Source organism: Macrotis lagotis, chromosome 5 (genome assembly GCF_037893015.1).
Source record: "Macrotis lagotis isolate mMagLag1 chromosome 5, bilby.v1.9.chrom.fasta, whole genome shotgun sequence".
Lineage (NCBI taxonomy): Eukaryota > Metazoa > Chordata > Mammalia > Peramelemorphia > Peramelidae > Macrotis > Macrotis lagotis.
This window is the reverse complement of record NC_133662.1, coordinates 254,311,263-254,336,185: the sequence shown is the minus strand read 5'-3', so window position 1 is coordinate 254,336,185 and position 24,923 is coordinate 254,311,263. Positions and strand designations below refer to the sequence as shown.

Below are 24,923 nucleotides of genomic sequence, written 5' to 3'. Positions count from 1 at the left end.
CAAATTCCCAAGCTGCTCATCATGGTGCTCGTCTGGAATCCCTGTCCCTGGGGAAGCTGAGGTTGGCAGCAGACAATAGGAATTCTCCTTCCCCTTGGCACTATGCTGGAGTCTTCCATGCCATGGGGAAGTACTCATGGAAAGAGGTGATCCCTTTCCTCCTTGTTGGTCAGAAGTTAGACCTCAGTTTTTTCTGCTTTTTGAAGAATCAGATGATCATAAAATCACATCAGGGACTTGGATAACTGCTCCGTGATTGAAGAGAGCAACCCAGCCAGATCTTGCCCCTGTCTCCTCAAAAGCAACCTTTCCCCTTTAGGGCCTGCTTTCTCTGGAATGCCCAGGCAGCTAGGAATGGGGGTCCGTGGGACATGGTCTGAGTCAGGGAGAGCCCCGCTGGGACAGGAGCACAGGACCAGTCCAACAAACTCGAAGTCCACATGCTTGAGTGGTCCCTCCTGGACCATGGAGTGGCAAGGGCATTGGGTTTTTGACTTGGAAGGCGTGATTCTGAATACCAGCTGTTCTCATTTCTCCCTAAATAACCTTGAACAAGAGGCTTATGCTAGTTTCTCTGGGTCTTCGCTTCCTCATCTCTAAGATGAAAGGCCTGGATTTTATTATTTCTAAGTTAGTGATTCTGGAATCTCTCCTCATCCAGAGATTTGAATACTGTTAACTGAGATCAGCAGCAGCCACATCACCAACAGGCCTTTATCAATCTCCTAATTCTGTGATTCAAAGAATATTGCCTAGACACAGTCCTCACTTTTTTCTTTGATTTTTTTTAGGTTTTTTTTTTCTTTTTTGCAAGGCAATGGGGTTAAGTGACTTGCCCAAGGCCACCCAGCTAGGTATTTATTAAGTGTCTGAGGCCAGATTTGAACTCAGGTCCTCCTGACTCCAGGGCTGGTGCGCTATCCAAGTCCTCACTTTCTAAGAGGTTATGGCCTAGAGTAGATACCCTGAATGGGTATGAGCTAAGTATGGAGGGCAATGTTTAGGTCATTTGTCTTTGTGTGTTTTCAGGGGTCAGGGCTGAGCCTATAGATTCTTGTGGAAAAGAAATGGAGGGAAGAACCACAGGTGCCCCATGGGCAAGACAGGTGACATTTTAAACTCTGTTTACATCAATTTGGGAAGGTTCTATGGAAGGACTGAGACATCATGATGCTATTGGATGGATAGGAAGGCAGGACTTTCTAGTTACCTGTGGCTGCTCTGGTCTCCTGTGAATGGGACTGACAGAAGGAAGCATTATAGAGTTTAAAAAGTGCTCTCAGTGGGGCTGGGGTTGTACCCTTCCCATTGAAGACTCTGGGCCCCTAGACCCTCCCTGCCTCTGCCAAGGGACACATGCTCATATTTTCCTTAACATCCCCCCCTCACCCTGCATCCTGGGAACCCACCACGAGAAAGGAGCGCAGACCTTCTGGTCTGTCGTGAACCGTCTGCCCCTCTCCAGTAATGCTGTGCTCTGCTGGAAGTTTTGCCATGTGTTCCACAAACTTCTCCGGGATGGGCACCCCAATGTAAGTCACCAGGGTCTAGGGCCAGGGACAAGAGGTTGGAGACTGTGGGAAGGAGGGGGTGGTAGCTCCCCTGCCTGTCAGACTTCCCCCATCCCTAGTGCCTCTACTAGCTTGACTGTGGACTTTTCTTTCTTGTCCCATTGAGGGGTACTGGAGGTCCTCTCCCCTTTGGCCTTGGGCCAGTTCTGTACATCCACATTCCCTTCTCTCCCTTCCAAAACATCATCTGTCCTCTTGTACCAAGTGATTTCTCTTCTTCTCTCCAGGTCCTGAAAGATTCCTTGAGATACAAGAATGAATTAAGTGATATGAGCAGGATGTGGGTGAGTTTGGAGATGACCTTTGGGACTGGTGCCTTTAGAAAAAATGTATAGAAAAACTATATACATGCATGTAAACATACACATATATTTTTGTAATATGTGTAGATTTTATTAGTTAGAAACTATTTATTTTCTCTTCTTCCCAAAAGGGAAGAAGGGCAGGACAAAGTCTTTGTAAGACAAATTCCCATCTTGGCCTTATACAAAAACTTGTCTTCTTCTGCATCCTGGGGACAGGTCTTCTTTTGGATTGGGATTAGGGATTCTTGGGTTTGAATCCTAGCCCTGCTACTTAGGAGGGTGGTCAGGCTCCAAGACCATGCTATATGAGTATCAGGGAAACAATTGGGTGCCTTCAGCCTGGTAAGGACATGATGGCAACCTTCCAACCAGAAGTGCTTCCCATGGAAGGGATGGAGTCATGTCCTTTGGGACAGACCTGGCCACAGGGCTGAGAATATGCCAAGAGGCATGGGAGGACCCTCAAACTGGAAGGGCCAGCCCTAGAGGTCCCCCAAGCAAAGACCAGATGAACACTCAGGCTTGATAACCTGGGAGACTTTATAATTGAGCATCTGGGATACTGGCCTGGTCTGAAGTTTGTCATTTCCCTACTCTCAGTCTCAATGTGTGCACGTGCATATGCATGTTTATGTCTGTGTGTGTGTGTGTGTGTGTGTGTGTGTGTGTGTGTGCGCGCGCGTGTGTGGAAAGAAAGAGGTAGAGGAATAGAGACAGAGAACATTTGGAGAGTTTATATAACTTTTTTCAATTAATAAGCATTCATTTTCTCTCCTTCCTCCCCTCTCAGTTAAAAAATAAACCAAAAAGCACCAGCCTTGGAGTCAGGAATACCTGGGTTCAAATCCAGTCTCAGACACTTAATAATTACCTAGCTGTGTGGTGTTGGGCAAGCTACTTAACCCCATTTGCCTTGCAAAAACCTAAAAAAGAATCTTATAATAAATATGCTAAGAGGGACCGACCTTGGAGTCAGGAGTACCTGGGTTCAAATCCAGTCTCGGACACTTAATAATGACCTAGCATGTGGCCTTGGGCAAGCCACTTAACCCCATTGCCTTGCAAAAAAAAAAAAAACAACTTAAAAAATAAAGTAAAATAAAATAAATTTTAAAATAAATAAATAAATATGCTAAGTTCAGGAAAACATATCCACCCATTGGTCACATCTTTTCATCTGTAAAATGAGGCATATGAATTTCCTATGTCTCTTCTAGCTCTGAATCCCATGACTCTTGTCACCCCCTGTCCTTTCCCAGTAGCCACAGGTAGATGAAAACATGCTCATTTTCACTCCTAATAGTTGTCAGGAGACTATTTCCCCAAGAATATGGAGGTACCTAGGACTCCCTACCCAAGAGGCTTGGCCCCTAGCCCTCTGACTGACACATTTGCCTTGTGTTTATTTGGTATACACTTATGTGCTTACATGGTCTTCCCTGGAAGACTGTAAGCCCCCCCCCAAGGGCAGGGCCAACTTCATTGGGTCATTGTCCCCTTGTGCCCGCAGCTCCAGGCACAGAGAAAGCCTTGAATGTGTGTTGGTTGAGTGAGTGACCGAGGCCCCTCTTCCCTTATTCACCCCCACATCTCTCAGGATCTGAGATCATGCTTTGGCAGGCAGCATGGGTCACCTTTTCCCTCCCTTCTTCCCTCTCACTTCCCCAGACTCTCTCCCAAGAGAATTTTGGGTGCTCAGGACTGCAGGGGTTGACCAGGCAAGTCCCCAAGAAGATGGAGCCTGGCTTTTCCAGAAGGGGAGTCACTGCAGCTCACCAGATGACTCCATCAGGTGCCTCCTCTGGGCTGTGCTGGGTCAAACTTTGACCTTCACAGCATAGAACCAAGACTCTCTTAAGACTTAAAAGAAGTCACATTCTCCGGATGCCCATTCCAAAATGCCCTCCTGTCTCCAGAGAGCAACCCCTCAAAAGCCAGGGTCACTTTTTTCTTTCCAAGGTACAGATGAGGAGAGCACCCACTTCCAGGTTATGGTTCCCCTGGGTGATATAGGCATCTCTCTACAAAAGAAAAAACTGATTGGAGCTGAGTTCAGATCTTACCTCTGATACTTCCTAACTTTGTGACTCTGAGCAGGCCCCTTCTACTCCCTGGGCCTCAACCTCCTCATCTGTAAATGAAGGGGTTGGACCTGATGGCATCTGAGGTCCTCCTCATGAGGGTCCCTCGGTCCTTTCCTTCTGGCCCAAACCTTCTTCCTCTCCTTTCTCTGGCAGGGCCACCTGAGTGAGGGCTATGGCCAACTTTGCAGCATCTACCTCCGCCTGCTGAGAACTAAGATGGAGTACCACGTCAAGGTATCTGAATCGTGGCAAAGGGCTGGGTGGCACAGGGGCTCTCTAGGCTTCCCTCCCAGGGGGAATCTCTGCTTTACTTTGTAATTCAGAAAGTAGAAACCACCTTTTAGAACATACTGGGTGGCAGATAGAAGGGGCTAAGTAGGGGTACAGCAGCCCCTCCAATTCTGCGGGCACAGTCCAAAGAGAACAAAAGTGAACAAGAAACCAAGGCACCAAGGTGTTTCTGGTTTGTTCAAGTACTTATCAAAGGTGGTTTTGAGGACATAGCTATTAAGGAACAGGAAGCTTTTCCTTTTCGTTTTCCTTGGGGTTATCAAAATCATTTTGAAAGTTATTTTAGGGGCAGCTAGGTGGCGCAGTGGATAAAGCACCGGCCCTGGAGTCAGGAGTACCTGAGTTCAAATCCAACCTCAGACACTTAATAATTACCTAGCTGTGTGGGCTTGGGCAAGCCACTTAACCCCATTTGCCTTGCAAAAAAAAAAAAATCCTAAAAAAAAAAAAGTTTTTTTACCCAGAATCCCTCCTCCCTCCAATCTTTGGGGAGGAATGTGATCCCACCAACATAGAGATTCCCTTGGGGGCAGCTGCCTCTGCCAAGCTAGATCAGCAACTGCGGACAAGGGACAGGCTTCCAGTTGGCTGGGCCTTCAGCCTGGGGTTGGATGTCTAGGTCTTCATAGGCCATCCTATCCATTGGCTCCCACTGCCTCTCTCCCCTCCAAAATCACCAAGCCACATTCACGAAAGAGAACCCACTGCAGTGAACGCTAGACAAGGAATCATCCAAAATTTGTTTCTTTAGGGTTAGGAAGTACAACATGTGATTCTTCCCACAGCACACTGGCTTTCCTAATTAAATTTTGGTGGATTAACATGAAAATGAGCTTTCCATTACCAAAATCCAGCTCCCACAATCAGGAAGGGGATGAGGAATACCAATCCAAGACCCACAATATCCCTGATAATGGCTGACATTTACCATTATTAAATCATTGGATCCTCATAAGAATCGTGGGAGAGATATATGGCAACTCTTCCCATTTTGCAGATGAAGAAATTGAGGCAGGGGGAGTGAAGTGACATGCCCTGGGTTATCCAGGGAGTCTGAGGCAGGATTCATATTCAGGTCTTCCTTCCACCAAGCTGCTGTAAACAGTTACCATGGGTACCCACCATCCTCGGCTCTCCTCCATCAGTACAGACAGGCAGTTGAACTCATTCACAACTTTATCTCATGACTTCCCTTCCTCATGTGGTTTTATGGTATTTGGAAGAGTCGAATGAACCGGGGAGCAGCTTTCTTGTGGGCCTGGACAATGGAGAAGAGAATTTACCTCTACTAATAGAAATTGGGTATTCTCCTTGACGAATGTATCCAAAGAAAGGGTCTCCATAGGTGGGCACTCACAGAGCAACACAGACCCTGACAAGGAGGGACAGGTCCAACAGGCTTAACCACTGTCCTGCCCAGCCCCGTGTTGACCTAGCTGAGCTCCCACTCAGGAAAGGATGCTGATCCTCTGCTCCCATTTCCTCCCTTCCAGAACCCCCGATTCCCAGGCAACCTCCAGATGAGTGACCGGCAGCTGGATGAGGCCGGAGAAAGCGATGTCAACAACTTGTAAGTGGCTCTGCCTCCCTCACTGAGTTCCTGTCTCCTCCTGATACAGGCTGGCCATGTGCTTGGGAGTGTTCTCTCTGCCCAGGATCCTGATGGGGAGAGAGACAGAGGGGGCAGCAAGGATATGGCTTCAGGACTGACCTTTACAGATGAGTGGGTGCTGGCCTGGCTGAGCTGCCTGGTCACACAGGTGGAATCACCACCTGCCATCCTCCTCTGCCACACTGCCTTCCCTGCTCAAACCTTGTCTCTCCCCCTCGGCCTGGTCTTTACCCCTTTCTGTTCAGATCTCACTGCAAGGTGTAAGAGGGCAACCGCCTCTGTTGTAAAGGGGACCGGCAGACACTGGGGATGGGAGTAGGGAAGGCATGAGAAGACTGCTCCTTGGGGCCATGTCCAGGGCTATAGCCAGTCCCCTCTTTTCTCTCTGGCCCAGTTTCCAGCTGACAGTAGAGATGTTTGACTACTTGGAGTGTGAGCTGAACCTCTTCCAGACCGGTGAGTCTTCACTTCCATTCTCTACAAATCACAGGGCACAGGGGGGACTCGAGATGCCAGGCCCACACCTTCACACTATCCAGGGAGGAGCCAGAGGAAGGGACCCATCTTCTGGATCCCTGGAGCAAAAATCGATGCCACACTTAGCTGGTCCTCAAGCCCAGGACATGATGACTTGGTACTAGCATGCCCTGATGGTTAGGACACCGGAGCAGGAAGACAAAGCTCACCCCCTTTCTCTCCAGAAAGTAGCTGCCCCACCTTCCCAGGGTCTCCTTCCATTCTTAAAACATTGGGTCTTGGGGCAGCTAGGTGGTGCAGTGGATAGAGCACCAGCCTTGGAGTCAGGAGTACCTGGGTTCAAATCTGGTCTCAGACACTTAATAATTACCTAGCTGTGTGGCCTTGGACAAGCCACTTAATCCCATTTGCCTTGCAAAATCTAAAATAAAAAAAAAAAAACCATTGAGTCTGATATGGCCATGGTCCCCGAGGCATACCTTGTATCCCCTCCTTTCTATCTCCTCCATTGGAATATGAGCTCCTCGAGGACAGGGACTGTCTTATATGGTTGTATTTAAATCCCTGGTGCCCAGTCCAATGACTGGCACAGTCTTAAATAAATAAATGTTCGATCTAGCAAGTTGGCATTCAGGTCACAGATCACAGGTCAGACAACAAGCATATGTTAATCATTTTCCATGGGTGGGTGGCCTGAACACCGAAGCAAAAGGAGAGGGCCTGACCTCAGGAAGCTTATAAACTGACACAGGAGACAACATGTCCACAAATGGGTACATACAAAAAAATGAATGGAGATCCAATCAGCTAATATTTATTAAGAGTCAGGGACTGTGCAGGGGCTACAAAGGCAAATAAAACAGTCCCTGTCCTCACAGGGTTTCCAGTCATTGGAGAAAGGGTAGGAACACAACCCTGTTGCTCCTTTGATGCCAGATTCAATGAGTCTCTTCCTCCTGTTGGATCCCGAGGCTGCATTTCAGTTTTTGTACTTACATTGCATGTGGATCAGGACATCCTCTGGCCTCTCAGCACTTCCCCATCTTCCTGTAGGAAGGAAGCAGCAGCTTCTTCAACATTTCCTTCCCTTCCCTTCCCTCAAGGAGGAGTAACAAAATCCGGAAGGACTTTCTAATAACCAGACATCTTTCACAATGGCATGAGCCACTATTCTGAATGAAGTATAGAGATCCCTGGCCCTGAAGGCCCTTGAGTAGAGGCAGGATGATCACCTTCCAGGAGATCTACAGGAGGGATTCATTTTTGCATTGGATGAGAGATTAAATGACCTCTCAGATCCCTTGTAATCTGCTAGGTTATTCAACAAGCATCTATTAAACAGGCATTGTGCCAGCCCTGGAGATCCAAAGAGGAAAAGAGGCTCCTAGCCTCAAGGACCTCACAGTGGGAGGTGGGGAGAGGAAGCACAGTATGTGCATATGTATGGATAGAAAAATAATGACAAGGGGCGGCTCGGTGGTGCAGTGGATAAAGCACCGGCCCTGGAGTCAGGAGGACCTGGGTTCAAATCCAGCCTCAAACACTTAAGAATTACTTAGCTGTGTGGCCTTGGGCAAGCCACTTCACCCCATTGTCTTGTAAAAAAGAAAAAAAATTTAAAAAAAAAGAAAAAGAAAAAAAAGGACAAGATTATCTGGAGACCCCAAGCAGCTGGTAGGATCAAGAGAGGCTCCAGAAAAAAAGATGATACTTGAGTTGAGCTTTGAAGGAATTGGGAGCTTCTCCTAGGCAGGGGGAGGGAGGGAGAACATTGCCAGCATGGAGCTACAAGTCCAGTAGCCCACCCTGACCTTGCACCTCCCTCTGACCTAGAAGGGGGCAACATCTTCCTCAAACCTTGGCCTCTAACTCCAGTGCAGGATGTGAGAGGAAAACACTAGGCAACAGATGCCTGGAGGATGAATGAAAAAGGAACTCAGTCAGCTTAACTTTATTTAGAGCAGGATCCTGTGAAAATGTCGGAGAAGTTCATTCGAAATGGAAGTACTATTTCCAGCCCTTCTGGATCTCTTTCAGATCTGGGTCAAAGCCTGGGGCTCCCCAAGTAATAAAGCCGAGAGCCCACACATGAAAAAACATGGCAGCCCTCAAGAAAGGAATCTGGGAATCTACAAACCCTGGCACTCCATGCAGTTGTTTCTCAGCCAGCTAGACTACTGGATCACTCCACAGTCACTCACATTCATATTTACAATTCAAAATTCATTTACATTTTACTTTGGAGTGTATTTTGGTACTTACATTGCATGTGAGTGTGTTTGATGTTCTAGAAATTGACTTCTGACCAAATAACAAATTTGAAGATTTACTAGATGCCTTCTGCCAAAGGAGAGTGAGGGTGCCTTTATTCATTCATTCATTCATTCATTTTAGTTTTTGCCAGGCTAAGGGGTTAAATGATTTGCCCAAGGTCACACAGCTAGGTAATTAAGTGTCTGAGGTTGGATTTGAACTCAGGTCCCCTGACTCCAGGGTTGGTGCTCTATCCACTGCGCCACCTAGCCACCCCTGAGGGTGCATTTATTAAGGACTCTGTCTGCTAGTCACTGCTAAGCTCTGGGAATATACTTTTTAAAAAAGATATTATTCCTGCCTTCAAGGAGTTTCCATTCTAATAGGAAAAAAACAACACATACAGAGGGTGTACAAGAAAGGTTAAGATGGCCAGGGTGGGTTGAAGCAATGTCCTCTAGGGCAGGAAAGTTTGCATCTGGAGGGCTAAAGATATGTGGATGCACTTCCCTGTGCTGGGGCTGAGGGCCTAGATCTGACTGTACCAAGGATGGAGTCTAGGTCTCAGGTCTAGTGTAGAGGGTGACAATTCAGGTGGAAGGAACAGGTCAGAGAGGATGGGCAGAGGGTGAGATGGCCTGGATGGACAGCCAAATGCCAAATAGGATGTAAAGCCAGTCCAGGAATCTGGAGCCAGCTAGGAGATAAAGGGGCCTCCTCTGCACATGCTGAACCAAGCAGACCCACCATCTTTGTCAACACACCCTGTCTTTTTGTCTTACACACTCTGAGTACATCAGTTGAGGCCTCCCCTTCTAGCTCCTGCTGGTCTCCCAGAACATGGGGGGAGTCACCAGCCAAAGTCCAGCTACACCTTTCCTGTGATATCACTGATTGGCAGACAAAAGAGCCCCCCATCTCATAAACACTTCTGCCATGCCATGGACCCTAAAGGCCTCCCTTCTAGCATTTTAGATTAAAACATCTCCACCTGGTTTTTGAGGTTTAAGAGCCTACATGGCTGATTTTGGAATAGTAGGTTCATAACCAAGCCAAAAGGTTCTTGAAAATGTCTACCAGCTGCCACCTAATCCTGCTTAAATCTTCATCTCCCAGGGAAGCAAGGCTGTAGTCCTTTCCACCCTGGCCAGCCTAAGTGCTGGGCCTCAACAAGGCTATTCTCTAAAGTGCATTGTCTATCCATATTTCTATTGAGCAGCTTTGAAGCCATCAGCAAGTGCTCATTGGAGGCTCCCGGTGGCACCACAATGGTCAGGGGCAGATGGTACTGAAGGCCACAGTCTTTTCTCTCAAAAGAACTTACAGCCTGTTTAAAGACTTGAGAAATAAACACAGAAAAAACCAATATGATGTCTCATCATGGCAGGGCAGTGGCCTAGGCTTCTCTGAGACTGTGCTAGACCCTCTGCCATAGTCTCCTGGAGCCAGTGGTGGTTTCCTCTCTGTTGTCTAATTAATATGGATATTCCTTGCAATAGTATGAATTGCAACATCCATGCCTTTTGGTCTCATGAGATGTTTTCCCCCATCCTCCCATAAATCTTCTGCCCAAAAGCCTTCTTTTCTACAATAGGGGGTCTTAACCTGGGTTTCACAGACCAACTCCCAAGGATCTGTGTATAAGATATCAAAAGGTTTGTGAACTTGGATATCCAAAAAATATATCTTTATTTTCTTACTGAAATGTATCCATTATTCAATTATGAATTAAAAAAAGAAACATGATACTTAGAAGAGGTTCATAGAGGTAATCAAAGGATTTGGTTGCCAAAGGAGTCTAGGACTCACAAAAAATAAATTTTTTGATATTGTACCTGATTAACTCTTTGGCAAATCTTTGCTAACAACAAGTAAAGGTAAAAATAAAAATGAAATAATACAGCATGCAGTTAAAAGAACCCCAGCCTGCTTCATTCAATAAGCTAGTCATGCCCCCAGTAGGAAAAAGATAAAAGAGTAGACATTGACACAGAATTCAACTCTTTCTTCAGGTAATTTAACCTTGGAAGGGAAAAGTCCAAATGAGAAATCCAAAAGAGCCCAGAAACCAACTTAGTTAGCAAAAAATGAATGTCTTTTCCAAGTAGAAAGTTATGACAAGGAGTAAAAATGAAGGGACACATGGCTAAGAAAGTCAAAGGAAAAAAAAGAAACAAAACTTAAGACCTGAAAACTACTCCAAAATTTGGAGGGTCCTGGAAAGAAAAAAGATCGAAAATGGGAGCTGGGAATTATAATGGGACAGATCCTGACCCTCTTTGGGGATTTTTTTTTTGTTTTTAGTTTTTGCAAGGCAATGGGGTTAAGTGACTTGCCCAAGACCACACAGCTATTTAATTATTAAGTGTCTGAGGCCAGATTTGAACTCAGGTACTCCTGACTCCAGGGCCAGTGCTCTATCCACTGTAGTACCTAGCCACCCCTCTTTGGGGATATTTTTAACACTTGCTGGTTATAATTGCATTGCAGAATTTTGCATTAGAAAATGTAAGTTTCTGGAGGGCAGTGAACACCTATGTCTGGTACACTGTAGGCACTTAAAAAATGTATGCTAACTGATTGACTAATAGTATGGAGCACTGGGCCAGGGAGAATGAATAGCTTCTGGCTCCAGACCATGGTGTTAGAATCTGAAAAAGTCAGGGGACTCACACATGGGTCTGCTCAGTTGCTGTGTCTTCCCATCGTATGGGGATGTCTCTGAGAGCAGATGAGACATCACTCTCCCAATCTCCCCCTCAGTAAGAGGAAGGGCCACATCTCTCTCTTCTCTCCTTATATATCTACCCACAGTGATCATTGGGGACACACAGGAGCAGAGACTCCCCATCAGAATAGATTTGTTTTGGGTTTTTTTGTTTTGTTTTTTTTAGGTTTTTGCAAGGCAAATGGGGTTAAGTGGCTTGCCCAAGGCCACACAGCTAGGTAATTATTAAGTGTCTGAGAGCAAATTTGAACCCAGGTCCTCCTGACTCCAAGGCCAGTGCTTTATCCACTACACCACCTAGCCGCCCCTATCAAAATAGATTTGGCTCACTGCCTTGGAGACCACCTCCTCTACTTTCTCCTCCCCATCCCCAGCCCAGGAGGTTGTGCCACCTCATCAATTCTCTCCTTTCTTTCTAGTGTTCAGTTCCTTGGACATGTCTCGCTCTGTGTCAGTAACAACAGCGGGGCAGTGCCGCTTGGCCCCCTTGATCCAGGTCATTCTGGACTGCAGCCACCTGTATGATTACACTGTCAAGCTACTCTTCAAACTCCACTCCTGTGAGTTCTATCAGCCCAACCCCAACCCTTGCTTGGTATCATTATTCCCCTTGGTCAGCAGCATTCAGAAGGAAATCCAGAACCTTGGCTTTTACTGGGAAGGGGGGGCTATTCTAGTAACTCCATTGCCTCCACCATTCTTCTGTAAAGAACATCTCTAGAGGATACCCCAAGTCACCCCATTCATATATCCCTGGTCATCTTAGGAGTCCCTTCAACAACTAGAAGGTCTTAAAGGAATCCCGCCAAACCCAAGGAGGCTTTGGAGATTCTGGATCCCCAGCAGGTCAGGAGAACCTTCTTTGAAATGGCATCCTAAGTATCAAGGCAGTGATGGGTTCCACATCATGGTGTCCAACTGTCCTTTAGATGGGGCATGACTTTCCTCCGAGAGAAACTCTCTTCCTTCTTACCTTCTGGCCTCACATCATTGACAGGACCAGAAGCTCATATTAGGGATACAGACCTTGGCTCCTATCACATCTGGGCATGACCTCAAACAATCACTTTCATAAACAAGGGAAAGCAGAATGGAAACAGCAAGCCAAGATCTAAATGGGTAGAAAGTATTAAGCCACAAACTCATCTGGAGTATATTTTAGGAGGGAAAAGAAAGTATCAGCACAAAATTCGAGTTGAGGTCAGGGAGGGTCCAAGTGGTCACAAGTGAGGATGAGGGAAGGGGAAGCAACTCCTATCAGTCCCAGAAGGCTCCCCAAAAGAGATGGACTCTCAGCTAATACTAGCAGTGTAGGGTTAGGGGAAACTAAGCATCCTGGATATGTGGCTTTTACCTGGAAAAAAAATGGGGGTGAACAGAGCTGACAAAGACTAGGTTGGGGGATGCCCAAAAGAATCAGTCCTAGGCCATTGGGGGGGGGCACAAGAAAGGCCTGGAGACTCAGAGTCTTTCTATTCTTTTAGAGAATCCAGCAGCTTCTATACTGGCTCTGAGACACTAACTCAGTCTAGCTTTTCCCCTGATTCATGTATTTCTATTTGTGGGACAATGGAGGTAACGAATTGTTTTTATTCTAAAGCCCTACTGGGCCATAGGCCACATCAGAAACATTGAAAACCAAAGACTTGCAAGTCCTCAAAGTGACCCGAATGATAATGATAATGTTATTTTGTAGATGAGGGCACTGAGACCAAGAAATGTGGAATGACTTGTCTTAGAACCCAGGTTTTCTGTCTCCCAGCCCCAGGCTCCTCCTTCATCCTCACTGGATAATGGGGTTGGGAGGCTCCAAAGACAATCAGTTCCCCTCAGTCTTCCTGCTCACTCTGGCCCCACCTTGCTTACTGAAGCTAGACTTGGGAGGTACCAGGGGTGCCCCCATAGCACAAGGTCTTAGAGGGTCCCTACTGAAAGCAATGACCCTGGAAACCATCCTGTAGAAAACAAGAATTATGTCTGCTCCCTTCCCATGGCTTCCTCTTGCTCCTTCTCTCTGACCTTTCCTTTTCTCAGTCTTTTTCTCCCTGATCTCCCCCCAGGTCTTCCTGCCGATACCCTCCAGGGCCACCGAGACCGCTTCATGGAGCAGTTCAAGAAGTAAGTGCTTTGGTGCCTGATCTTGTGAGGCCATCCCACCAGTGTGGATGGGGGTCGGTCTCATGAGAGCATTTTACACAGGGGAAAAATCAGGAAAAGAAACTTGTGAAATCTTTGTGAGGAGCCACCTGGCAATACGCAAAACAAAGTCACAAAAACAGTCATACCCCTTGACTCAACCATTTTGCTGGTGGAAATATACTCTGAAAGTGTTTTGTTTTAAAAAGCTTTTTCTTTCTCACATCCAGGTGGGAAGGTGTGATGAGGGAGAGGGCCCACAGTCAGGTGATGGATGCTCTGAGGGAAGCAGTGTGGCTGCCAGTTAGAAGAGCTGGGTTCTAATCCCGCCTCTGAGGCTTACCACATGAACTTTAGCTTTCTGGAGATGCAGTTTCTTCTTACAGAAAATACAGACATTTCACTAGATGACCTTAGGGGTCCCCCTCCATCTCTAGACCTGTGATTGTGAGATCTCATCATACCAGTGTTACAAACCCATAATGCAATGGTGATGGAAACTGTACAATACAGTGATCCCTTCCATATCACAACTTTCCCCATTTTTTTGGCATAAAAAAAGCTAATGGGAATTTTGCAGGAGCTGCAGACAAAACAAAAGCCAGCAGATGACACAGAAAAAGTATGACATTGTTAAATATCAACATAATTCAGAATTCTCTGGTACAAAGCAAGGGACAAAAAATGTCACATGGATTTTCCAAATTGCAGGGATACTGCACCCCAATCCCGTGATGTGGAAGGGATCACTAATGTTCAATCAATCCATTTACAAGAATTTTATTAGGCAGCTGTTGGGTACCAGGCAATGCAGATTCAAAGACAAAAATGAACCCACTCCTGCCTTCAAGGTGGGAAGGACAAAACAGAAGCAGGAGAAGAGAATGCACACTAACCATGACCATAGAAGCGGAAAAGGGAAGGAGAATAAGTGGAGGAAAAAAAACCTGATGAAGAGTGGTCATGGGACCTTGTGAATGTGAAAATGAGCGCATTTAAATGTAAATAGTTACTAAAGCAAATTTAGTTGATTGAATTGTTGCTTAATGTAGTCATGTTAATTAATCTCTTCTTTAAACAGTTGGGGGAAAGTAGCCAGAACGGTCTTGAGCCACTGAGAGCATGGACTGAGAAAGCCATCCCCTCCCCTCTGATCAAACCTAGAAGGAGGGTTCTCTAGGAGGTTGGATGTTGCTCATTCATTAAGTGATTTGTCTGTGCCAAAGTGATTTGACTGATAAGAGAAAGAAGGTTGGTTTGCTTTGGGACAAGAGAAAGACTCCCTTGGAGAGGGCAAACTGGGGACAAGAGTGCTTAGGAGAAGGCTTAAGTGGCAGAAGCAAGAGCTATCCTCAAAGAATAGTTATAGGATGCTCCAGACAAGGGGAGAGAATTAGGCTGAGGTATCAAAGGAGACAAGGCAGCTAGGTAGCACAGTGGGTAGATTGTAGGCCTAGAATCAGAAGGACCTGAGTTCTAATTCAGCCTCAGACATTTATCAGCTGTGTGACCCTGGGTATGTCACTTAACCCTGTAAAATGAGCTGGAGAAGGCAATGGCAAATCACTGTAGGCTGCCAGGAAAACCCCAAAGGGAGTCATAGTGAGTTGGACATGGCTGAACAACAATAATAAAATCAAAGGAGACAAAGGGGATCAGAAAAACAGATACTCTGCTAATCGTATAACCAATCCATTTCTTCTGTAGTGATCACATCTATCTCCATGGGACAGACCCACCACAAACTTTGAGACTGGTCTGGACACTTAGAATCTCTCAATAAATGTAGTCTTGGAAAACACTAAAGAATCGATGGAGAATTGATATTGAAAGGTTCATGAGGCAGCTAGGTGGCACAGTGGATAGAGCACCGACCTTGGAGTCAGGAGTACCTGGGTTCAAATCCGACCTCAGACACTTAATAATTACCTGGCCATGTGACCTTGGACAAGCCACTTAACCCCATTGCCTTGAAAAATCTTAAAAAAAAAAAAAGGTTCATGAACCTTTAGAGCACTTCACAGAATTGATGGATAGCGTCATTGGTGAGATTCAGCATGCTCCTCCAGCATATTCAGAGAAAAATAAGATAAAATCAGATAGTGAGTGAATGATCACAGTTTCCCTGAGCAAGCAGAGTAAGCCTTCCCTGACTTGCCCAGGCTTCCTTTAATTACCATCTGTGATAGCCAGAGGCCTCAGTGGTTATGTCCAACTCTGGAATTACAGCAGTGAGACAGGCCCAGAGTCCTGATCTCACTAAAGCACACTCATTCAAGATGACAGTTCTCAGCCCCAACCTCCCCATCCTCAAGAATGAAGCCAACAAAATTCTTTTAGGCCCAGGACTGGGTTTCCCTGGGGGTGAATAGAGGACAAGCTCTGGGGGTGGTTGATCTCCTGGTTTGCCTGTTCCTTTTGAATAGCCCTGTAAAGGGCCTATTTAACCATCATTGATCAGACATTACTGATTTATGAAATCATAAAAGCCTGGTCCTGAGTAGGGCTTCCTTGAATCTTAAATACCTTTGCTTATGAGAATGATAGAGACATTGCTCTTAGCTCCATTTCAGAGGAGAGGGGACTCTTTACTCCATCAGATTCCCAGCATCTAACTGAGTCTTACCAAATGAGTGCCCCTATATCTCTCTTCCTCTGTCCTAGTATTTATCTGTTCAATGTGTCCTCCCTGCTCTTGAAAAAAAGGAATGTAGCAGGAAGCAGGTTTAATGCTTTTGGAGACAGAAAGAGAATTGATTATATAAATGTTTGGAGAATCCAAAGGGATTGGTGAATGGAACCCAGAGAGGATTTTGAGTTCTAAGGGAGCAGGAGAAGGGACATTCTGACATCTGGATTTATCATTTAAAGAAAAAAATCTCAGAGTATGTGAGACCCAGGCTTCTGAGCTTATCAGCTCACAAAATTGGGTTCAGAAGGTAGGAGGCAGGAATGGAAGGAAGAGATTTTTGTCTCCCTCATCTCAGCCCCTACCAAGATCAGGACATAACTGAGGCATGCAGATGGTCCCGCTTAGCCTGGACCCGCCATCCTACTAGCGGAGGGAGGCTAAGCATTGTAAATAATCTTTTTAACCTAAGTAGCGTCACACAACCAATTCTCCATTATCTGCTTGTGGTCTGTACACAGCAAGAATTGAAGTGTATTGTCACTGGCGCCATAGATGCTTCCAGACTCCTTCCCAATCATCAGCTGCTATGAGCTTAGGAAGTACAACCATATTTGAAAATTACTATAGGCCAGACATAATTAAAATGCTAAATCAGAGGCAAAATAAAAGTCACATTTTTCCAGAGTCAAACCGAGGTGAGTTTTGAATTATCCATCTGTTTGGGATGCCATAGAGGTGCTGGAAACATGTTTTTCTAGGAACTGATTGCAATAACCCTTGCCTCCATTGGCATTATAATTAAGGATGCAAATCATAAAGCCCCCAAACAGCACATCCCTTCATCATGGGGAGGGCTAACAAGGAAAGAGCCTTTCTATCTGCTCACCGGGTACCTTCCCCCGACTTAGGTTGAAAGATCTCTTCTACCGATCCAGCAATCTGCAATACTTTAAGCGACTTATCCAGATCCCTCAGCTCCCTGAGGTGAGGCAGCTCTTAGCACTCGGACATGGGAATTCCTGAGGGCCTGGTGGGATGTGCTGGGAGGGCACTAGAACATTACAGGCCTTCAGTTCAAGTCTCCCCTCTTCAGAACCCACCCAACTTTCTGCGGGCCTCAGCCTTGTCAGAACACATCAGCCCTGTGGTGGTCATCCCAGTAGAAGCTTCGTCCCCAGACAGCGAGCCTGTCCTAGAGAAAGATGACCTCATGGAAATGGATGCCACTTCTCAGCAGGTGAGAACCTCCCAGAGAGAACCAGGGGGCTTCAGAGCAAAGTCAATACTACGAGAAGCCAAGGAAGGGGACCAAGGTAGAGTCCAAGTGCAGAGTTTACTAATGTCTGGCTTCCCAAAGAATTAGTCATCTGTCCACTGGATGCTTGAGGAATGATTTATGCCTATGTCTGATCTCCTGGCCCCTCTGTGGTCTGGGTGACTGTCTTCATGTGTCCCTAATCCCCCATTTCTGTTCTCTCCTGACCACTGCAGAATTTCTTTGACAACAAGTTTGACGATATCTTTGGCAGCTCATTTAGCAGTGATCCTTTTAACTTCAACAATCAGAATGGCATGAGGAGCAGAGAAAAGAAGTAAGTTGCAGAAAACAGTCCCTTTCTGGGTCAAAAATCTATAAAAGTTAGGCAAGTATGGCCTTCTTAACCTACTGTCAGCCAACTCCCCAGTCTCTTTTGGAGGAGCCAGGAAAGACAAAGAATATCCTGACCTCCAAGGTTTGCCCTTGCAGCCTCCTCAAGTGAAGTTGGAAAGGACTTTGGACATTATCTAGTCCAATTTCTTTATTTTACTGCTCAGGAAAGTGAGGCCAGGGGCAGCTAGGTGGCGCAGTGGACAGAGCGCCGGCCCTGGAGTCAGGAGTACCTGGGTTCAAATCTGACCTCAGACACTTAATAATTACCTAGCCGTGTGGCCTTGGGCAAGCCACTTAACCCCATTGCCTTGAAAAATCTTAAAAAAAAAAAAAAAGTGAGGCCCAAAAGGGATGAGAGATGGTCAAAGTCTCAGGCTACTTATAAAATGAGCCGACCTGGAATCCAAATTCAGGGCTCATGAACTGAGGTCATTCCATTCCCCCTTCTCTGGAACCTTCATGCTAGGGGAAAGTGACTTGTTTCAAGCTCCACAGAAAAACCCTCCAGGGTTTGCTCTTCCGACCCCAGGAGAGCATCCAATGACACTAAAAAACCATAAACTGCATTGGATGCCCAAGGAATGGCACCTAAGGGCTTTCAAGCCCCACAAAGTACCACCTGCTGTGAGTCCCCACACATGCCCAGGAAGTCAATGATACAGAAGCAGCCTTTCTTGTTCCGCTGTTTCAGGGATACCTTGATTGATCATCTGTATCGGGAGATCAATGGATTAAAGAAAGAGTTGGAGAACATCAAGGCCGAGGTATGAGGATGGCCATTTGGGACTCCCACCTAACCCTAACCCTAACCTTAACCATTTGGGACTCCCACCCCTAGATCTCTGTGGTTTCTGATTTGATGCTGGGGACCCTTTGAGCTTCCTTATACTCTAACCCATCCTGATGAGTTAGATGTCTGTTGAAAGCCTCCAATGGATCAGATTACCCTACCCGCCCCCCAACACTACTACTAGTAAAATGGTCTCTTGAAGACACATTTCACCCACTGTATCCCTGGGTTTGTTTTTTGGTGAACAGTACTGGTCATGGCAGTGATGGCCATCATTGTGGGCCATGATTAGAAAGATCAGCAGGGGCCCTGCAGCCCCCCATCCACTGGGAACATCCTTTGACTTCTGACCATGATTGTTGTTTGGAAAACCCAAGGCTTTTGGAGGCCCTACCTCACTGGCTTACATAGAGCCTTTCCTCCCCAATTTCTGGTCCCAGTCACTGAGCCAGTGTCTGACAACTGGCATCAGAGCTAGCTTTCCCGTGTTTCTTGTACCATTCCTACCTGCAGGCATGGCTCCTTAGCTCCTCAGGTGTCAGATGCTTTGGCAGGCTTTCTTGTCATGATACCCTCCCTTTTCCCCTACCCCCCCAACTTCACCCCTAGGGGTCTTCCTTAGGAAGACACCAGTCTATAGATTTGTTTAGTGTTGGGAACACACTACCTGGTCCCCAGAGGACTTGGGATCCCTCCTCACATGCTGTGCCCAACACAGTATAAAAGTAGGGGGTCACCATTGTCATTGCCTGAGGTCTTCTTCCAGAAACACCTAGTAGTCCTGCAGCTGAAGGGTCGGATCAGTGAGCTTGAAGCAGAGCTGGCCGAACAGCAGCACCTGCGGCAGCAGGCAGCCGATGAAAGTGAATTTCTCCGGGCTGAGTTGGATGAGCTCAATAAGAAGAGGGAAGACACGGAGAAAGCCCAGCGGAGTCTCACAGAGATTGAGAGTGAGAGACCAAGGACCCAGGATGGGGGACAGGGAGGAAGGAGGAGAGTTAGACAGGAAGGCTCTAGACAGGCCTTGATGAATGAATGTTTGGGGTCTCTTCTTCAGTCAGAGCCAAGGAGAGAAGGAAAGATCAGAGGCCCAGAGCCCTGTGATGAGGGAGGCAATATCAAATGTTGTGGGTTACTACCCAGACAGATAACTAAAAGAACATTTTTTTACATATCACAGAAACAAATAGGGAAACATTTAGGAGGTGGAGCATAACAAGCTAGCCTCAAAGTCAGGAGGACTTGGGTCCAACTCTGATCCCTCCTGGTTATATGACCCTGGGCAAGTCACTGACCCTCTGGGACTCAGACCAGAAATGGTCACCTCCATTGGTAGAAGGCATTTAGCTATGTAAATGAGACCACAGAGAGGGTCCAAACCCTATCCCCATCTAAAACACAGATAAGTCTGTGTTAAAAAAGGACTTACACTTAAAAGCTCCTTGGAGGACATACCTGCGTCAATAGCACATTCACAGGGCAAATGGAATCTTTTCTTTCAAAGCAAAATCATAAATTGCCAGCTTGTAATTATTTGTATTCAAAATGCATTTTCACAGGAGAAATTATAGTAGGTTTATAAAAAGAAAACTCAGCTGACTTTGCATCCTCAGTTAAGTACCAATCGATGTGGTCCTGGTGGTCCTAACACTGGCCAAGTACACAGGCTCATGGGGCTGGGAATGGCTGGGTCTAGGGAACACGAGGACATGGGGTGGAAATGGTCTCTGATCCTTCCTGGGGGTGGGGGGTGGACCCTGAGCTAGGTAGCACAGACCCTCACCATGACCTTTAACCTTACAGAAAAAGCCCAGACAAATGAACAGCGTTATAGCAAGCTAAAAGAGAAGTACACGGAACTGGTCCAGAACCATGCCGACCTGCTGCGGAAGGTATGCTGGCCAGCCCTACTCTGACCACAGCCTGGGGCACACTCAGACCTGGCTCACTAAAAAAGCTTATCTCGTAACATGAAATGGTGAGAAGATCCCTAGGGGCTTCCAGCAGGGCAATGCCCCTTCTCTCTTACTTCTGGGATTTGAGCCAACATGGCAAAAACCAGCAGTGGTGAGGAATCCTATTCCTTGGTAGCAGGCTTCAAGTCATAGGCAGTGTAGTACAATGGAAAGTGCATTCAGGAATCAGAGGACCTGGATTCAAATTCCTTCTTCCGGTCAAGTCATTGAGCTTCCCTGGGCCTCAGTTTCCACTCCTGAAAAACAAGGAGGCCAAGCTGGAAGCTTGGCTTCTAGGTCCCTTCCAGCTCTAGCTTTGGGATCCTCTGAACTGCCCAGACAAAGTCCTGCCTTTCTCTGTGTCTGTGCAGCCTCCTCCTGATCCCACCAGGAGAGCAGGGGCAGATTGGTGACCCACACTGACCTCTCAGAAGTCTGACTTTCCAGCTCTTTCCCTCACTCAGACATCAAGCAAGCCCTGCTGAAATGAGTGACCTTGTTATCTGGATAAGAATTGGCTGAGTCTCTTAGGAATACAGTGTTTTCTGGGAATAGCTCTCCTGAGCTTCCTGTTCCTGATTTCCTGTCCCAAGCCCCATGGTCAGGGCAAAGGACTTAAGGAAGGAAGGGATGGAAAAGATCCTGAAGACTCAGTGACCTATGGGGGATCCCTTTCCTCCACAGAATGCTGAAGTGGCCAAACAGGTCACAGTGATGAGACAGGCCCAGGCCGACTTGCAAAGAGAGAAGAAAGAGCTGGAAGATACTTTCCATCATGCAAATGAGCAGGCCCAACGCAAGGTGAGCTCCAAGTACAGGGGGATCCAAGGACTAGAGACAGAAACCTCATGCGGGTATCCTAGGGTCAAAGTTCAGTTGCCACTGGCTTTCTCCTCCTGAATGTCCTACTGGAGGCTTAAACCCACTATGTGCAGAACAGGCCTCATCCCATTTCTCCTTCTATACCCACCTCCATCCATCCTCCAGACCTCAAGGATAAAATTCAGACTCTAGCCTGGCATTTCAAGGTGCCCCCCCACTTACCTTTCAGGATTATTTCCCATCCCTACCCTGGCTTGCATCTCTAGTGTAGTCACAACCAGAGAGCTGTTCTCCCATCTCCCTCTTTGCTTATATACAGGTTGTCCCTTGTCTGTGATGTTCTCCCACCTCATTCAATCAACAAATATTTATTAAGCACCTCCTGTGTGCCAGACCCTATGAAAAGGGCTATAAATATGACAAAGGAGGAAAAGTCCCCTCCCTTGAGAAGCTTCTATTTTAGGAGAAGAGGCAAGTACATATAGAAATATAGACAAGATAAGTATCAAAAGAATAATGTGGAAAATACAAAGCAGTTGGAAGGAAGAGCACCAGTTAGAAGGGAGATGAAATGGGGCAGCTTGGAGAAGGTGTTCTGTGCAGGAGGCATGAGAGAAGGCCAGGTTGGCCAAATGACAGTATCCTGGAAAGATGGGCTGGAGCCAGGTGGCAAAGGTTTTGGAAACTAAACAGAGAGGTTTCCATTTTACCCTGGAGGCAACAAGGACCCACTGGAGTGGAACAGAGTAGAAGCATGACATGATGAGGAAAATCATTTTGGCAGCTCTGGCACTCCAAGAAAACTTGTAGTGGAGAAAGACCTGAGGCACAAAAACCAATGAGGAGGCTGCTGCAACTAATCTAAGCTAGAGATGATGAGGGCCTGGACCCAAGTGGTGTTGGGTGATCAGGGAGGAGTTGGATGCAAGAGACGCAGCAGCAGGATTTGGCAAGAGATAAATGAGAGTGAAGAGTGGAGGGTAGTGCCAGGATCATGAACCTAAGAAATTGGTTGTATCTTCAACTAACATAGGAAACTTTGGGAATGTGTAGGTCTGGTGGGAGTGGGGGGAGTGGGAAGAGAATAAATTCTGCATGAACAGATTGACTTTGAGATGGTGATGTGGCACCAAAGTTCAGAGTGGAGTAGATGGACCTGAGTCATCTGCACAGAGGATCACCAAAGCACTGGGGTCCAATGAGCTTAGAACAGAGCCCGGGGCATTCCCACAACTAGGGCACAGGACTGGAGGATGAGCCATCAGAGGGATAGGAGGAAAGCCTGGAGGAGAAAGTGGATGACCAAAACCATCTTCCATCACTGTACCTTTGCCTCAGCTGTCCCTCATGCTTAGAACATCCTCTAAATCTTGGTGCCTGGTTCATTCTGTGTTGTTTCTCATTAGAATGAGAGCTCCTGAAAGGCATGATCCATATAGACTTCCCTCATATTTTCCAGCACTTAGCACATCCTAGATTGGAATAAGTTCTGATAAATACAGCAGAAAAGTCAGGGGGGATGGGGCCTGAGAGAAGCCCACCAAATTTGGCAGGGCAGGAATCACTGGTAACCTTCTCCCTGTCCCTGTATTCCTTAATCACTGGCCACCTGGGTATTACCTATTCTCACTCTCACCTCCCTTTTCCCTCCCCCTTATTCTTCCTAACCAGGGGGTAGAAGTTTGTTAGCCATAGGTATGATGGTGAATGACAGATGAATGATAATACTCAGTATCTAAGGCTGTTGCTGGCAAGGTCATTGGGGCCTTGAGTGTTAGGGTCAGGAAATGGGCTTTTGCAGCAGGGGCCACCTATCAATCTTGACTCTAAGCCCCACTTCCAGCAACTAGCACAAGGCCTGGCATGTGATACATAAGAAATCAATTGTTGGAATGAATTGAGCTAGGAGACACTTTTGCACAGCACAACCCAGGAGATCTGGGTCACTTGGAACATCACTTCTGCTTTGGCTCTCATCTGAAGCCATTCTTGTGGGCCTTTTAATACTTTATTCTCACAATTTGGAAAGATGCTAGAAAATAACAGGCAAGTGCAAGTCAGTGCCTTAGAGGCAGGACCTCCATCTGTTCTGGAGGGAAACAGCAGGAGGGTCTCAGAGTCTAGGGCTGAATGAAGGAGGAGAAGCAAGAACCAATTAATCAATCACCATGCACTGCTAGGGCCCTGGGGATGCAAGGAAAAAGGCTGGAAGAAGACAAAGCCCAAGGGAGATAACGAATGTTGCAGTCTGAGAGCTCTGGGCAAACTCCTGGCCAGAGGGGAGCTCTGCCTCACTGGAGCAGAGGAAGGCCACAAGACCAGAAGGGGTGGAGGTGGCCCTGGCACAGACCAGAGGCCTGCCACCTTCATTGGTCAAAGGCAGGGACCAGAGTGTGCATTTGTGCAGTCCCCGGGCTACTCAATCCTACTCTGGCTCCCCTTGCGGAGAAGGGCTTTGGGATGACTCACTTTGGGACCCTCTTGCTGTGCCCTACAGACCCAAGAGCAGACAGAGGTCCTGGAGGCCTTAAAACAAGAACTTTCTATCAGCAAACACGAGTTCCAGATCCTCCAGAGCACAGTGGAAACTTCTACCCAGGTAAACCTTCCTGCCCCCTTGGTGCCTTTCTCTCCTGCTATGGCAGAGACACCACCTTCGCCAGCATTTTCCCCACCTGCTGCCACTGCCCATTTTGTCAGCTCCAGTTGAGTTGTGCATTTAGGAAGGAATGCATCCCCAGTTCAGATCTCATGGGTAATCAGGACATACCCAGGAAAAATCACCTTTTTTTCATGATGGGGCAGGGAGGAAGTGAGAGGAACCTCTGAGTAGGGAATATTACATACATCAGACTTTTGTCATGTTGGTTAGCTCTGCCAAACTGTTTTTTCCATTTTCATTTTTATTTGTTTACAAGAGATGGCTCTCTGGGAAGTTCTAGAAAGGCTAGATGATGAACAAACAAAAGACCACAGTAAACTGTGTAAAGCCCTCCTCTATGTCCTGAGCCAGCAGGGATGATTTGGGGTCCTATGGGAGGGAGAAGTGTAACCTTTCCTGTCAGCCTCCTCAGTACACATCACTGGATGGTTGTTACAGAACCTTGAAGTCCTCAGTGAGAGCCCTGCTCCCCCTGAAGAAGTCAGGGCCCAAGGCCTGGCTCCATGGGCCCCTTGGGGGTCCATCCAGGAAAGTCATTCAGTGGAGTTTTCCTTTCCTGATGAAATCCCAGAACAGGCAAAGTATTCTATCAGTATGAGCTGTGACCGTTCTGCTTTCCCTCTCCCCACACTTCTGCGTCTACAGGCAGAGGCCAAGTGGAATATGCAGGTTGAAGGCCTGGAGAGGGAGCGAAGCAGCCTGGCAAAGATCGCATCGGAGAGGCACGAAGAGATCACATCTCTTCAGAACCGACTGGAGCAAACGCAGTCTGAGTTGACCAGTGTCCAGGCAAGTTGGAAAAGTGGATCTCTGAGGCCCATATTCAGGGAGAGGCCGTGGGAACGGGGAAGAGGCCAAAGCTCTGGGGCAGGGGGGATCCCTGGTTCTTTCCTGGGGCCCATCTCAGCCGGCCCTCCAGAGCCTCCCTGCAGGACACACAAAAAACGCCCTTAG

At 47.0% G+C, this 24,923-nt stretch overlaps 1 protein-coding gene across 2 annotated transcripts in view; it reads left to right on the top strand.

Annotated features, from left to right (window-relative positions):
• The window catches only part of HIP1 (huntingtin interacting protein 1), a 123,376-nt gene that overhangs the window by 74,791 nt on the left and 23,662 nt on the right, over positions 1-24,923 (top strand). For both annotated transcript variants that reach the window (XM_074189444.1, XM_074189445.1), the window contains exons 3-18: positions 1,390-1,532; positions 1,799-1,855; positions 4,114-4,194; positions 5,745-5,821; positions 6,258-6,319; positions 11,741-11,881; positions 13,382-13,439; positions 16,998-17,073; positions 17,183-17,326; positions 17,581-17,681; positions 18,432-18,504; positions 19,297-19,480; positions 20,334-20,422; positions 21,170-21,286; positions 23,805-23,906; positions 24,615-24,758. In XM_074189444.1, the coding sequence (XP_074045545.1) occupies positions 1,390-1,532; positions 1,799-1,855; positions 4,114-4,194; positions 5,745-5,821; positions 6,258-6,319; positions 11,741-11,881; positions 13,382-13,439; positions 16,998-17,073; positions 17,183-17,326; positions 17,581-17,681; positions 18,432-18,504; positions 19,297-19,480; positions 20,334-20,422; positions 21,170-21,286; positions 23,805-23,906; positions 24,615-24,758 (1,649 nt within the window). The remainder of the gene's footprint in view (positions 1-1,389; positions 1,533-1,798; positions 1,856-4,113; positions 4,195-5,744; positions 5,822-6,257; positions 6,320-11,740; positions 11,882-13,381; positions 13,440-16,997; positions 17,074-17,182; positions 17,327-17,580; positions 17,682-18,431; positions 18,505-19,296; positions 19,481-20,333; positions 20,423-21,169; positions 21,287-23,804; positions 23,907-24,614; positions 24,759-24,923) is intronic.